General features: G+C 33.7%; 1 protein-coding gene across 1 annotated transcript in view; it reads left to right on the top strand.

Moving 5' to 3' along the window:
* The window catches only part of LOC113393064 (lachesin-like), an 89,740-nt gene extending 78,928 nt beyond the window's left edge, over nt 1–10,812 (top strand). Inside the window, exons 6-9 of the mRNA XM_026629757.2 lie at nt 7,060–7,191; nt 7,412–7,531; nt 9,312–9,491; nt 10,202–10,812. Of these exons, the coding sequence (XP_026485542.1) occupies nt 7,060–7,191; nt 7,412–7,531; nt 9,312–9,491; nt 10,202–10,386 (617 nt within the window). The 3' untranslated portion in view covers nt 10,387–10,812. The remainder of the gene's footprint in view (nt 1–7,059; nt 7,192–7,411; nt 7,532–9,311; nt 9,492–10,201) is intronic.
* The last annotated feature ends 5,833 nt before the right edge of the window (nt 10,813–16,645 follow it).

Raw genomic sequence — 16,645 nt, 5'->3', positions numbered from 1 at the left:
CACCTCCTCAAAGCTAGCAAGGCGATAAAATTATAAATAATTAGTTCCAAAATAAATATAGCTTAGAGTAACTAATAATTTACTGTCTTAAATTATAATTAGTCCGTTCTCAAAAGACTCAAAGAACTGAGCGAAACAGTTACTAATGTCTTGAATTACAAACAACCCTTTCCGTACTGCAATACGCTGTAGCTGAACTGTAAAATTAAAATAAACGCATAGTTTATATAATTCCTTAGAAGTTACTGCTCGCTTTAAAATAACAATGCAACCACAGTCATAGAATGTCGGTAATTGGGTATGTAAATTGCGGAAAAAGCGCCACGCCACCGTCCGAATCAACGGATGCACTTTCAAACCGTTCATTAGCATAATTTATTCGTGGCTGTCAGTGCGGGTCTTAAATTTGTGAGGGTTGTTTTTCAACGGGGAAAAATCGAGTAAAACGATCACGTATTTTTTAGCGTCAGTGGATACGTTCGGTCTAGTTTAATAATGTCATAACCGCGATGCCGGCGTGATAAGATCGCGAACACTTTGGTCGCCTGTCGCTTGAATTTCTGCCATAATTTATTTTATGCGTGAGGCCTTCTTCGTCTTTTAATGTAATATTCATAGGAATACTGAATAGTACTATTATAGATAAGGCTGTTTTTTATCATAGAACTATCGTTTAATAGATTCTGCTTCTTCGTTTCGACAAAAAACTTGATAAGTGTATTTCTGTTTTATGAATTATTAATAAGCACCTTTAGTATAAATAAAACCTCTGTATGGTCTATGCATTATTTTTTATATTATTTCATTTAAATTGATTAATAACATATATTAAATTTTTCTGCTTCTCAGACAGATTATTCATAATTATTTTAAAATTAATCATATTGATTTTCATGTGCCTCATGTGTTTCGACAATAATGTTCGACGATGAAGGTACATATGCACTTATCGTAAGCAACCTTGTATGTATCGTGTGTGCTACTAATGTATCCACCAAACGGAATTGAAGCAACGTGGTGGATAAGGGCTTTATCTTAGCAGTGGGATATATTGACGCTTATACATTTACCTTTTCTCTTCTAAGTGTAGGAATTCTGTAACCATGAAATATTGTTGTTTGGTGATAACCTATTGGTCGATACATTCCCAGCAGTCTGCACTAGTCTTTACTTCTAACATAAACATTATAAATTTGAATATATAAAAAAATCGTTGACATCGAAAGGAATTTTCTGGCAACCACGAATAACTAAAAGAGAAATATACACTATTTCCCGCCTCAAAAAAAGACCATAAAGCTATTTTTTGCTTGGTATAATTAAAACATCGTTTGCCGGTATCGTTGCGAGCCGCGGAACTTTGTATTTGTTTTTCCGCTGTGCATCAAATGTGTGAAAGTTTTGCCTCGATGACAGAATGATGGACGGGTAGACGGGCAACACAAAACAGCAAAAAACGGTGTAGTTTATTATAGATGTATCTATAAACCACGTACAAATCTTTCTTTTCATTAACAAAAATGCTGTAGCTTTAACACAGATATGATAGGTTTGAATCTAATCTTTGAAGCAATTAGAAATACTCGGTGCTAAGGCTTTGTGCATCTGTATGGGTAGGTGCCACCCATTTATCATATATTCTACCGCTAAGCAGTAATACTTAGTATTGTTGTACTACGGCTTAAAAGATGAGTGACCCAGTATAACTACAGGCACAAGGGGCATAACATATAAGTTCCCAAGATAAATCTGAAATAATATTTTAAAATAAATATACTAAGATAAATAAGGTAGTAAAACGATCTCCACCTTTACCGTAACTAAGCCTCTATATTATGCGTTGTTAAACGTTCAGAATGCGAATTCAAAAAGTTTTTTTTTATTTAACTTTCATATTTGGAATTCAGCCAATGTTTAGTTATAAAAATGTTACTATTGGTTACTGTGATTTATTTATAACAGAGAGATATGCTACCGCTATTAATCGCCAGTTATTAAAAAAAAACTTAATACAATTTTTCATTTATTATAATTTCTCAGAACTTCAAGCAATTCTATATCAATGAGATAAGCTATTTTTAATTGAAAACAAGCAGATAGAACTTCATAATAATAATATCTGGTCATGGTATTAAAATATATTACGATTGATTGAATGTTTGGAATTTGATTATCATTTTATGTTAACCGGTACGTATTAAACACTTGTTGGAAATTAATAGCTTCATACATAGAATTCCTCATACTAGTTGATATTTGTTATAATTGTTATTTTATTATTATTCTCAAACTAAAACACATTGTTAGTTTATTGATTTACCTTTAATTTCTGAAACGTGGAACAAATTCAGATTAATTTGAATCTGAAAGTTCATTGGTCGTTGACAGCCGATGACGTAGTGTGCGTCAGTATGCGTCCAATGAGTATTCACGCTGCTCCAATACGAGTTGATGGATAAATAGATAGATAGAGGATAGAGTTGTGGCAGATAGACAGATAGAGTTGTGGCAGACTTTCATCCAACATGTGGGTTTCCTCACGATGTATTTTTCAAGACAATCGTTTAAGATCCGTATGTTCTAACTATTATATCATCTCGGCTTATTCTAATTAGTGTTTCGAGAATACAATATTTGTTTAACTAATTATGCAATTTAGTTAGGCAATTTTTAGTTTAGAATGCCACTTCAACCGTAACATATAGAAAAAATGTTTTTTTATAGATAACTCCGGAAGAGTATCTTTAATAATTCCATTTGATTTAATAAATAAACTATAGTACTTTAACAAAATAAAAACAACTTATTATGGGCACTTACTCTTTGCAATTTATTTGTACTAATAGTTTTAAATATAATACTACTCGTAGAATGTAAATATTTGAATAAGCTCATGAAAGTGTGACGTGGGGCGTGCGGTAAGATGTGCAATACGGCTGGATCGCTTGTCCCGATGGAATGTAATATTTTGTTTGCAGATATATCTTTATATAAATTATGTATGTATGTATGTATGTATCATATCAACAGAGCTAGTAATTTAAAAAAAAAATTGATTATAAATACTTATATATAATCAAGAGCTGAAATTATGTTTTCTAATAATCTTGTGTTTGATAGCAATGTGAAACTTTTGTTGATTTGATGAATTGATTTATGCCATCAAAAATAAGCAATCATACAGAGTCATGTTTAATAAACATGAATCTGCTGATATCTTATTCATTAGGAAAGGCTATCCTGTTAACTGAATATTTACACCAATAATAATCTCATCAGTCAAATTAAATATTTCAAATAATGAAATAAGTTTCAAAAACATGAATAAATTGTATCTATTCTTTTTAGTCTGAAGTTTTCTAAAGTAATCTTACAATGAACATTGCAGTTTATAAAGGATTTTCTTCTAACGATTTGATTCATTTAATGTCACGGCAGGAAACGACCTTAATTACTTTTTTCGTTTAAGCTTCAACTTTTAAAAGACTCGTAAAAGAGCAAATTGAAACTCTGCTTTGTAATAGTTAAAAAGTATAATGAAGTTGTTTTGTTTACTCTAAATTATATTTTTATGTGGCGTCCGTATTCAGGATTTTATCAAATTCTGCAAATGCACGAATCAGACTAACGGCATGGTTTTATTTTAGTCACGTACGACTTTATAGTCGGCTGGAATGGCCCCTTTTTTGGATTAAAATGTCAGTAGCAGATGAATTCTAACAAAGAAATTGGATCTTATGAGAGAACATGCCGTAAATGCAAATTAAATTTAGGCATCTCAAATGGAATATTCCATAAACCACCGTATCCAGACTTTAACTGCAACATACTATCGGACTTGATATTGGAAAATCATTATTTTGAGATTCTAATCAGAAAAAGTCATTATACTATTTATTTCAACATTTAAATCAAAATTTCGTGAGCAATTTTAATAATTTTCGATCCGATCTCTAGGATTCATTGGAGTCGCCAACTTTTTTCCGGTGACCTAAAAATGTTATCTAATTTCATCAATTGAGCCGCTTTTTAGATGGGCCGGGTAAAAGCTGCGTGTTGAATATATGTACAACCTACTTATCAATTATTCCAGTCCTCATCTCGTTTCTCTCCCCCGATCCGGCCTATAAATAATTATTGGGTTTTTTCTCAGTAACTGACCAAAGTTTGGAAATAATCCGTGTTAACAGTCCTGTGCTTCGAAAAACGCGTGAAGCAGTTAGTCTTATCTATGGTCGTGTCGAATTCCTATCCCATAGGATTATGACAGTAAGAAAATGGAGTACTATAATATTCCCTGCGCAATTTGCTATTCTCCGTTTAGAATGGCCGTGTTCGAAATCGGTTAAGAGGATATATGTTAACCCTTCCTATGAATGTGTTCTAGTTTGAATGGTGAGTGAGTTAGTGTAATTACTGAAAAGGACGTAATATCTTCGATCCGATTCGTTTATATCGTCAAGGATAAGCTTATACCTTTTTTCAGTGCCAGAGATTGTATGGGTAAATTTAACTTACCACGAGGTAGCCTACTCGTATGCTTTTTTACGATAAATATTTTTCTTTAATAATATAGGTAAGCGGATTTGCATATGGTTCGCACGATGGTAAGTAGTCACCACTGCCCATAAACATGGTACAGTTAGAAATTTTAATCATGCCTCATATCAACAATGCGCCATCGACCTGGCTCACTCACCCTTTAAACACTCAACAATACTGAGTACTGCTGTTTGGTGGGAGAATATTTCATGAGTGGGTGGTACCTACCCAGACGGGTTTGCGCGCAGCCCTACCACCCAGTAAAACAGACACGACCTATATATTCTTATTAAAATCGGGGACACTGTTTGTTTTTGTGAACAATAGGTAATCAATAAATAGTTTATTATTTGGTAAATCAAAAGCGAACTCGTGGAGTGACTATGAAATAAACTAAATTAAATACTATTGTTTGGCTCGTTCTATTTACAAAACGCAATGGTAGTTTAAAATGTATTGAGTATTAGTTAGAACTTTACAATTTGTGTGTTAAGTATAAAGTAAAAAAAGCGAAGCGCCCACCTTTTTTTAGGAAGAAAGCTTGGAACTTATTCCACATTGCTGGTCCATTGTTGGTTGAAATATACTATATGTCAGGTTTCACTCAAAAGTTGCAGGTTTTCTCACGATGTTATCCTTCACCGCCACAAATAAGATGTAATATAAACTAGAATTAATCTCATGAAAATTCAATGGTCCTTGACCAAGTTTGAATACGCAAACTTTTTAATTACAATGTTTTATTTTACCACCAATACAAGGTTTGACCCGCAATTTTCGTTTAAAATTCACGTATTCAAACCACTAGTCCATCTGGGCTCTAATAAAATATGTTTTCATATAATTTACAATAAAATACGTAATACTTAAATATTATATGTTTGGACTAAGGTTGACACTATGTAATATTATTAGAGCCAGTTACCCCGTCCTCAATCGTCTATTTCAGTGTGTCCAGTCGAGTTCATTAGTTAGCGACCCGACTACACACGTCCTGTTCCGCGCTTTAACTGCAAGTAATTTATATTGTCTGATTGCCATCTCGTTAAACATATAGTTCGTTAATGTCCGCTTTTGCCTTTATAATATCTTAATTACAGGAACGCCTACGGAAATATACCAATTTGTACACTCCATTATATTATTCATGCCTCGAAATATATATCGTTTCATTATAATTATATTATAGCATTTAATTTGATGTTTAATGTGCTGTAATTACTACGAAAAGAAACGACAAATAAAAAAATACTCATTGCATTACCCTAACCTGATTCGATTGAATAAAATCATTAAAAATATTTATACTTTTAATAGACTATATTTTTAATGCAAAGCAAATCTATAAATAGAAGTGTGTAATTCATTTCTAGCGCTTACAGTTCATAAATTGCAACGTTATTTACATTAAAATTTTGGTTTATCTGTACTACACTATTTGTTAGCGGTTTACCACTGCGGATCAAATTTTAGCATCGATCGCTACTTTAATTTAAATTGCAAGCAAAATACGCACTCTATTTCACGAGTCATATTCGTCAAATATTGAAATACAATTTATACAATAATTTATTCACGAAACCAAAATATCACTACTTATATACGAACTGTGATGTTGGCTTTTACGATGCTTGTAATATAACACAATCTTAATACTAAACCAATCGTCAGTAATGTCTTGTTCTTTCTTGGTCCCTGAGTAGTTTTTCTTGTTCATTTTTTTAAACATGCCGTTTTACAAATTCACATGTTGCCGTACTAAATGAACCGTATTAGCATAATAAAAGAATTGTACTGAAAGCGATATCAGAAGGGACTATATTCCTGTTGAATGGGAAAAGCCACAGCAGACGACGTGGCCTCGTCTCTATCCCTGAGTCCGAATATTTTTTCACGCCTCAGCGATTCGGAATTTTGGCATTGAAGCGGTGATCACACCACACAAACAAAATGTCGATTACTTAAATACTGTCGGGTTTAAACGAGCACAGAGCTATCTCCCCAAAAGTTTATACGTTACTTTCGTCATTTAGAAACAGCGTTTTAATTTTCCAGTGAATTTATTTTCTGAAATACCCGCAGTAATTAGAAATAAGAAATAAACGTACAGTAATTTCAACCAGAAATTTGTTTTTCCTACATCAATTGAAGAGTAAGTGCCTACTCAGTATTCAGTAATATTTTCTCTTAATTGGGTCAGCACCGGGAGTACGAATTTTAACAATAAAAATAAAATCAGTATGAGAGTATTCTCATGTATCGATAAATGACTCTGAATAATGAATGTCCCATTAACCATATAAAATATTCTAAAGAGCTTTATTTCGGTAACGCGCTAATACAGAACCTTGAAAATGTATTGTTAAAAAAGGATTATCTGGTTGCCGGTATGTGACCTTGAGTAACGAAGTTGATCAATACAAAATAAGAACTCTAGCTGAAGACTATAACTTCTTAGACATTAATGTGACAAATAAAAATAATGTTATTCTTATTTTATTTTATTTATTTCAACAGTGGAAGATAGTCACAAAGGAGAGAGTCTTGAACTGTCTCACGTGCAAAGAACAGACATGGGCGCGTATTACTGCATTGCGAGCAACGGGGTGCCGCCCACCGTCAGTCGCCGATATCACGTGCAAGTGCATTGTAAGTCATCTATTATGGCAGACTTTACACCGCTTCAATATATTTACAAAATTCGTGCAAGCAACATCGTAGACTATTAATAAGGCTAATTACATACTATACAATATAGCGCTATTTAGATAGTACTGTTTATATTATAACATTTATCTTATGTTATTAGCTGAAATTTCAATTGCTACAGAACTTTGTTAGGACATAAATAAAGTTTTTTTTTCAACAGTTATACCACAGGTAAAGGTCACAAACCAATTAGTCGGTGCGCCTCTTGGAAGTGATGTGGAACTTCAGTGTTACATTGAAGCCTCTCCCAAAGCTATGAACTCCTGGTACCGTGAGGACTGTAAGTATTCAATTAATAAGGTTTTAGATATTTGCGTTACTACATTTTCCCTTTATTATCAATAGGTATTTCAGTTCGTTATATAATTTGGTAGGTTTGTAGGTATCTTAAAAAACAAGGCAGACAAATGCGTCATAAAACCAAAAGTGAATTTTGTAAACTAAGATGTTGTAATTGCCTTACTGCCATGCTAAGGCCTCCGCTTTTTGAGAAAAAAAATTGGAAATTACCACGCTACTTAAATGTGGGTCTTAACCACTTTTTAACCACAACAAACTATAATTTTATTTAAAAAAAAAACTGTGGTATGTTAAAATAGTGCCAGTTGACTCGTTTCGTACAATTAATATATTTCTGAATAAATTACAAATTTAGTATCCATTGAGAGATTTATTAACGAGAAGAAATCTGATAAACAAGAATAGATGGCTTCACTTAAAGCGAGGGCATAAGATTACATAAGAACAGGGCGATTAATCACGTAACAAAGCAAAATCTATGTAATTAATGATATTCTCTTCTTCGGGCAACACATGGAGTACGTAATAGCTTTATTAAATATTCGTCCATAGTGAATTTGGAGTACCGCCAGACAATAGGCAGACAGATTACTCGAGTAAGATTAACGTTTAATCTATCGAAAACTTGAACACCTCGGAGTGTCTATATTGGATGTTTGAATGTTGTATTCAAATATTATTGATACACGTAAAAGATGTTTATCTTAAATATATATTTACCAATATGTATTGGAGTAAAATATGTCTAATGAAGTCAAATTTGAATAATTAAATTAAATTGATAAGTTTTAGAGAAAATATTAAATTAAATAAATTTCCAATTATCTGTCTGTATTATGACAATTTTCATATTTATATTTACATTTAAGACGCCTTACCGGTGTCGTCAATACGTTAAATGTGTGTGTGAGATCCAGCTAAATTATGATATTATAAAATTACAGAGCTTAAAAAAAATCGAGTATATGTATGTATGTATAATAAGACCACAATGTGTAAAAATAATCCCTTAAAAATTTTGCGATCGTAAAAAACAACATAATATTCCATTAATAAATAAAAGTAAAATATTCATTTTTCATTTTCATAAACATTATACAAATAACGATGAACTTCGCCATATACTCGTATACATTTTGAATAAAGGCATGTATTTCATTGTAAGAAAAAAAAACGAGAAGGCCCAAGGAATATAAATCTAGACAATTGCAATAAAAAGTTGTTTACAGAATTAAGTTCACAGTTTCAGAAACTATTTACCTAAGGCAAATAAAACCAGGCCTGACAAAACTATTTGTATTAAAAATTACATCCGAATTATATTTTTTCTAAATGTAATAAATATAATACAAATATAATTTATAAAACTACGATATCCGATAAAACAACGTCACTAAAACATTTTATTTATGAAATGGGAAATAGCTTAAACTCTGAACAAAGATTTACTTTAATAAAATTAATCGTTCGATTAAGTCTCTATTTAAGCACAGTCCGTTGTATAAGTCCATAAGGCGAAAGTACTTTCGAACCTTTAGTTGTAGTTTAGTCTAATATATTTGTTATTTTTTTTTTACTTAAATCGAATATACCTACGTTCATTTTAAATATTTAATTGCATAATTCTATCATTAAGTTAATTAAAAAAAAAAAACAATTTTGAGTACAATATATTTCTAATTAATATCTTCGGATCTAATACTTTTGCAGTGTACATTATAAAATAAAATAACGTTATTTACAAATTTAAATGTTTACAGCTTTAGTGAGTGACAAATTATTAGAGAATCCGAAATTTCGCATCACGGAGGCAGCGGTGAACGAGTATTCTTTATGGATGAACTTAACGATAAAGTCTTTGGCGCCAGGCGATTTCGGTACTTATGTGTGCGCCTCTGTCAACGCGCTCGGAAAGATGGAGAGCCAAGTTAGCCTACACAGTGAGTAGAATATTTTATGAACCGCATGAATTTATATGCATTTGCAAGGTACCGAATATGTTTTCATCAAAATTCTGTCGTATTTTAACGTTGTAGGTATTTTCTTAGAAAATATTTTGAGACAGAATTTTGTTGAAATACTTCAAATCCTTTCTTTTGAGATTTATTTTAACTCGTATACAAATCATCATTGTTCGAAATAAAATTCATCGTTGAACAAATCACATACAACGCACTCGACATAGATTTCGCTCCGAAACCGGAGCATCCTCAGGAAATACACTACACGACAGACGATCTCCCGTGTGGTGGCGATTTATTGCTTTTTCTGCTTACAGCGAGAATGAGGACAGTGAATTCATTCACAACCATACATATCGTGTTTGTCTTATTTTTGGATATTAAACCTGACATAATATATATTTTTCCAATTAAAAATGTTCATTTTACGTGCAATAAATATGTGATATGATAAAATAATATTATTTTGTTGAATTAAGAGGATAACATTGTCTTGTAAACATTACATAAATAAAATCCTAAAATACATATTCAAATACTTTTACAAGTATTCTTGATTCGTGATTTGGCAAAATAAATTTAATGTAAATTTACTATTGCATCCAAAATACATATATTCTACCTATAATTTATCGGTAAAAACAATCAATAAGATATTGAACAAAAGGGTCTACTATTTATTTTACCAGAACTGCAGTTCAGCATGAACGGATACGCCGATGAGCCAATGGTGTCGGGCGCGGCGTGGCAGCGTGCACGGAACTTGCCCGCTATGCGACCCGCAGCATCTCACGCGCACCAATACCTCAAACACCTCCCGCCGCAACTGTACGCTCTTCTCTTGACGACTATTCGTTACATACATACATTTTAATTGTGGATCATATATTGAATCCTATGTGTGCAAATAAATGTATGAGTCAAGGTTTAAGAATGTTAACAATTTCTCGAGTGATATCAATATTGTGTACTCTGTTTTTGATAATATTTAAATGTTTGCAGTCATTATTCGAACCGGATTCTTAGTATAATTTATTCAAAATGTCAAGATGTGCCAGAACTGTACTACTGACTTAAGTTTCTGAAAGACTGATCTATGTCGGATTAAATAATTTAACTTTAATCTGAATGTTTATTTGGCCGTGGCAGCATATTATGCTATAAGCGATCCAGCGAATTTAGTGAACCTGACTAAAATTTAATTTGACTTTTCTCATAATTTCAGAAAAGGATTTCAGCAAAAATGAGATTATCTGTAAAGGTATATTATTGTAATTAACGGATACAACATCACCATAGCCTTACTTTATAGTTCTAAATATAGCTTTACAAATTAATCAGACTCAGCGTCGTCTTCGCTTCACTCAGTCGCACGGGTCTGTTCAGTAAATAATGAACAATATTTAAATAAATTATAGTTTTTTATAAAATGTAAGGATGCAGTGTCAGAATAAAGTTCTGATTTATTGATATATTGTTCTATCAATTACGAGTAACATTTATAATATTCTTATGAGTCTAGTCATACTATAACTAAAACTAGACTATTAATAAGAAACTTATTCCAGTGTAAAACTAAATATAAGTCATCCTTTATAATAAGAATCTATTTCCTTGTACAGAAATTATTCCTTTATCGTACAATATAAGTACATTTGTTTACGGTTATATAAAATTTTTAAATATTGGTTATGCTTCCTTTTATTTATTATTACGTTATATATTATATATAGCTTTTATGTAAATATTGATGTAGTCATAAATATAGACCTAGATTTTCCATCCAAATATTAAAATATTAATAGTAACATACCTTCATATTATAAAATATTGATATTATAAAATAAAAATTATCTACTGCTTAGTATACCTATAGATACAAAATTTTAAAAATGTAAAGGTGAAAACACACCGCGTCATAAAATTATCGTATAAATAACATCTACATATAAAAATGCATTTTACTTGAAGCGACACAACATGTTCTTCTGTGTTACATACACAAAATTATATTCAATTAGTTTATTAACTTCATTTCCCTATGAAGTAAGTAATGAGAGACATACTACAAAATTTAATATGGATACATACAAAATTATAATTAAACCGTGATTTTTTTTATCCAGGAACATCATATTTTAAACGTCACTTAAAATCATACAGCGAATTCAACACTGTACAGGTTTTAACAATTTTAATATCAAATATTTGTACTTTGTTGTAATAATCTGTTAATAAAAATTGATTGTTTTTATAATTTATAAGGTGTAAAACATAGCGATTACACCATACACACACAGGTAAACATTTGTAATATGTTTCTGTTAGTGTGTGTTGAAAAAGGACAGTTTAAACTTGGTTAATATCTATGACGACGTACGCAATTGTCAATGATAGTAATTACATTGTAAACAATATTTTGTAATAAATTATTTTATATGCGGGCAAGACAAATGCATTCGTGGTCACATGAAATATTTAATACTTATGTAATTTTTTCTATACATAATATGAGTTCTATAAACAACTACGTCTATCGACTTGTAACTCGTCTAATTTACCATGAGTAAGAATATCGCTATCCTTTTTACCCTAACACATAAGAAAGAGATGTCAATATTATTTGTCCCGTATCATACATCAAAAAATCTATAATTTTAATAGATTTTTTGTGAATAAAATATGGCAACAATGTCGTTATTTCAAGTAATGCTCACTTCATACACACGATAAATAATTACAAAAAGGCTGCTGCGTAAATTGTACATCTTACCCTCATAATATTACTGGTTGTTTGAAACTTTGAACTCTTGTGCTAATAAGTATGTATGTTACGTTGACTTTGACAATAAATGTGTAATTTAAAACTGGTGTAAAGTTGAAATAAAATGTGAAAAACTATTTGAGTGCTTTTTTCGTACCCGTTTACTTTTTTATTATTTAATCTGTCTTATTACTTGTTATTGCATCTTTTTTTTTAAATATTAATCATTGAGTCGTTTAATAAAATATATCAACGGGCGTTAAGCCAGTCTTTATAGTATTTATGATTAAACTTGAGTAATACCTATATTAGTCCATTCTCAATGAAGACTAGCCAATTGCGTAGAAGATTTTGCGGTGAACAAGTTTGAGTGCAAAATCAGGTGCACTCTCATAATCCGACGGAAAAGGACACGGCGTCAGACACGTCTGGAGAGAGCTTAAGCGCAGCGCTAAGCCTTAGGTTTCAAGGCATGAAAATGTAAATACTGCTAACTTCCAAATTCCACAATAGCCATAAATATTTAAAATATTTTTTGTTGGTAATTAAGGAAGTTCATTAATTATTAGTATTAAAAAATCAGCGGTACCGAATTCGTTTTCACATACTACTGTGACGGCCCGACAGTTGACCCGCCTTTGCAAGTATCTGATTCCTACTGGGGTTTTCCGGTGTAATAGACCCTTCGACTACTTCGACGCCGACGTCTTCTCCCAAGTCTTCTTCGGCGGAGTGTATTGGAAACGGCATCCTGTTCCCGCAACTTTTGCGTGTTTTTTTAGTAATTAGGTTGCAACCCTAATTGAAAATATTTTTTTAATAAAAGAATAAATTGTAAACTCTTTTATTATTTTATTTCCGCAAAGATTTAGTTGTCTAAGGAATTTTTATTTTTGGGATGAATTCTTATACTTTGACCTCTTTTAATATTTGAAAAATCGTTTTATTAAACGATAAACATTTGACAATAACAGCATTTAATATTACCGATCGAACTTGTGCACGTGACCAGCGATTATATCTGTTTTATCCAAATTCCTACAGTGCCTCAAGGCTAAGTTTTCAATATGTGCGTTCTGCCTGACCTCACCGATGGTGCAGTGGTATAACGGAAAACATCTAGTATGACTCCTAACACTTATAGGTACGACTTCTGATGATACCTAAAATCAATTGAGTCTGTTTAATAATCCCAACAGACAAATATTTACGCTCAACACATTCAAATTCACAAACACTAAAGGATACACACAAAATTAAACAAATACAAACATTACACACACGCACACATTAACAACAACCACTCAACAGTAGTTATATACATACATACGTTTCTCTAATTATACATATATCATGTTCGTGTTTAGTTTATATTGTATAGATTTATTAGACGGAAATATTTTAGCGGTTTGTTACATTGTTCAATATAAAGAACAATCAATGAATCAAAATCATTGAACTAAACGTAAAAAACGATTGACAGTTTAACTAACAGTAACAAATGTTAACCACAATGGATTTTTAATGTCCACGCCAATATTCCGTAGGTTAGCGTTGTCCCAAAGAAAGGCAGGACAATGACGAATAGCCGTCGTCCACTAATGCATTTTTCGTGTTGCACTTGAATTAATGCGTCAACGCTTTATTCCAGTCGTCCTCTTTAAAGAATTAATCGAGCTTTATAAAAGAAAAGGGAGACTTGTTTTTGTACATTTTTGAAACGAATCCATTAGAAGTTTCGGCTCCGTATCGCAGCTAATGAAAATAATATACTAAATTTAAATAAACGGATTACTGTCATCATCGTCGTCAATTTAATCTTCTTCTTAGTATAGGCTTCTTTATTACACAAACTTTAAAGTTTCCATGCCTTTAGAGCTTTGTGCAAGGCCGTCTGCGTAGGTACCACTATACTACTGTCGTGTTCCAGATTGATGACTCAGTGAACCAGTATATCCACAGGCACTTGTCCCTTGGGACATAACATACTATCTCTTAAGATTGGTGGACATTGACGATATATGTGTTTAATATTTCTGATAGCTCCAATGTCTTACTTTTTTTTTTGGAGACTTTCCTTCAGCAGGCCCATTTGCACGTCCGCCGTTTTTTTACGCTGGAAAAACGCATAACACGTTTCCCCCACATGCTGTGGAGGGGTATGTGGGGCTCGCCGGCGCATGAAGGCGCCGGAATACCCACTAAAAAACCAGCGGTACCCACTCCGTCTTTTTGGGAGACGTCACGGGATCGCTTGCGCATACTACCGTGACGTCCTGACGGTAGGCCCAACTCTGTGGGCCTCCAATTCCTAGGGGGTTCTCGAGGGTCAGAAACTCCCTATCCCCGGCGAGACTTATGGCGGGAGGAGGAGGTGTCCATAACGAAGACGCCTTCTCCCCGGTCTTCTTCGGCGAAGCGGGTCGGCGGCACTGTTCTCACGCTCCCGCTCCGCGGCCTCCTTCTGTGTCATCACGTTTTCACAGAACAAGACCATTTCCTTCCAGCATCTCTCGCTGTCGATCATATGGTTTATCACGCTCGGCAGCGAGAGGTCTCCGCCTACAATGGACGCCAGGGAATGGCGCTGAGGCCCCCATGCGGAACACTCAATCAGGGTGTGGCGGGCCGTGTCCGAAGGCGCGCCGCACTGGTGGCAGGAGGGTGTCATCTCTCGCCACGCTATCCGGTGCAGATACCTTCCGAAGCAGCCGTGCCCGGTAAGCACCTGCGTCAGCCTGAATGTGAGTGTGCCGTGTCTTCGTTCCACCCAGCGACTCAAGTGGGGACGGATAGCCTCCACTGTCGTCAGGCCTGTCGAGAGGGACCCCAGGTCCTCCTCCCACCTTCTAATCAAGGCTCGCTGGGCTAGAGCCCTGACTCGCTTTACCTCCACCAGTGGACAATCGCCGCTTGACCATGCTTCCACCCGGAACCGGTACACTTCCGCAAGCACTTCCGCCTGTAGTTCCCAGGGCAGATCGCTCGCAAGAAGTGTCGCCGCCGTCCACGACACCGTACGGTAACCCCGTATCGCTCTTACCGCTATGACCCTCTGCGATCTCCGCAGAAGAACCTTGTTACGAGCGGTGAGCGAGTCCACCCAAATGGGTGCACCATACAATGCCATAGAGCGCACCACGCCAGCGTATAAACGCCGGCAAGGTGTTTCCGGCCCTACTACGTTGGGTAGAAGGCGACCTAAGGCCGCAGCAGAGTTCATGAGCTTCGGGCTGAGTTGGACAAAAATTTGCACGTTCGCCTACGTATTCAATAAAATATTAAAAAATAATATAAACGTACTTTTCCTATTACTTTTCATTAACACTGCGAGTCAACTTATACAAATATTGTACACATTATATTATTAAAAAAAAGATTGGAAGCTGAAATTCGTGTCGATATAACAAAGAAGCTCAAATAAAAACAACTCGATGAATCTGTAATCTAGATCGTGAGACCAAATCAGTGAAATTTGTTTTTCGATTGATGTCTCATTATTAATCCGCGCTTCGATACAACTTGGATGAATAAACAAACTTTTTATAGATCATTTTCTCCTTCTATCTTCTCATTTACACTCTAATCATGGTAACGACGATAATGATACTACGTATCGGCCTAGAACATCCTTATTCAAATAATTTAATAATAGGAGATTATTCTAGCATAATTTGTTCAAAAATATCAATAGAAACATATGCTATTTTCTTTACAAAAAAAAACATTTTAATTAAACATAGTTATGTAATACTTTAAAGTTTCAGATAAGGGTTTCTATTATTAAAGGATGTTCTTCTTTTAAAGATAGCGATGGCGTCATTTAGCGGCTTCTAAATAGCAAGATAGCTTGATTTCCAAGGTATTCTTAAACATCATTACGTCGAGAAGCTGTTCCGTTATTTTCGTACATTAGACTATTTTAGGGCTTGTAAGCCGTAGCGGATAGTACTATGACTAAATAAAAAAGTGGCAATCGTGATATATTCAGATGGAAAACATTTTTTTTTTTTTTAATAATTCTCTAATTCATGAAAACCAACAAAGATGTAGTAAAGAGTAGATAGAATGAAATAAATAAAAACTTTAGTTGTAGTGGTTACTACGAGTTTCATATGTTTCATATTGTTACAATAATATATAACAACGTAGTATTTTATATACATTGTGTGTTGCGTGAACAAGGGGGTAGCCAACGGCGAAAAAGAGGGAATATGTTGTTACGAGAGCAGGTCATGCCGTTTGCCGTGACGGTATACGATTTCATATCACCCCAGGGCAGGATTTACCCCAAAATTTAACCGTATGAAATAGAAACTTAATTATGCGTTCATCATGCTATTACGCATTGGGGGATAAAAGTTTGACG

Source organism: Vanessa tameamea, chromosome 12, assembly GCF_037043105.1.
Source record: "Vanessa tameamea isolate UH-Manoa-2023 chromosome 12, ilVanTame1 primary haplotype, whole genome shotgun sequence".
NCBI lineage: Eukaryota > Metazoa > Arthropoda > Insecta > Lepidoptera > Nymphalidae > Vanessa > Vanessa tameamea.
This window is presented reverse-complemented; position numbering and strand designations above follow the sequence as displayed.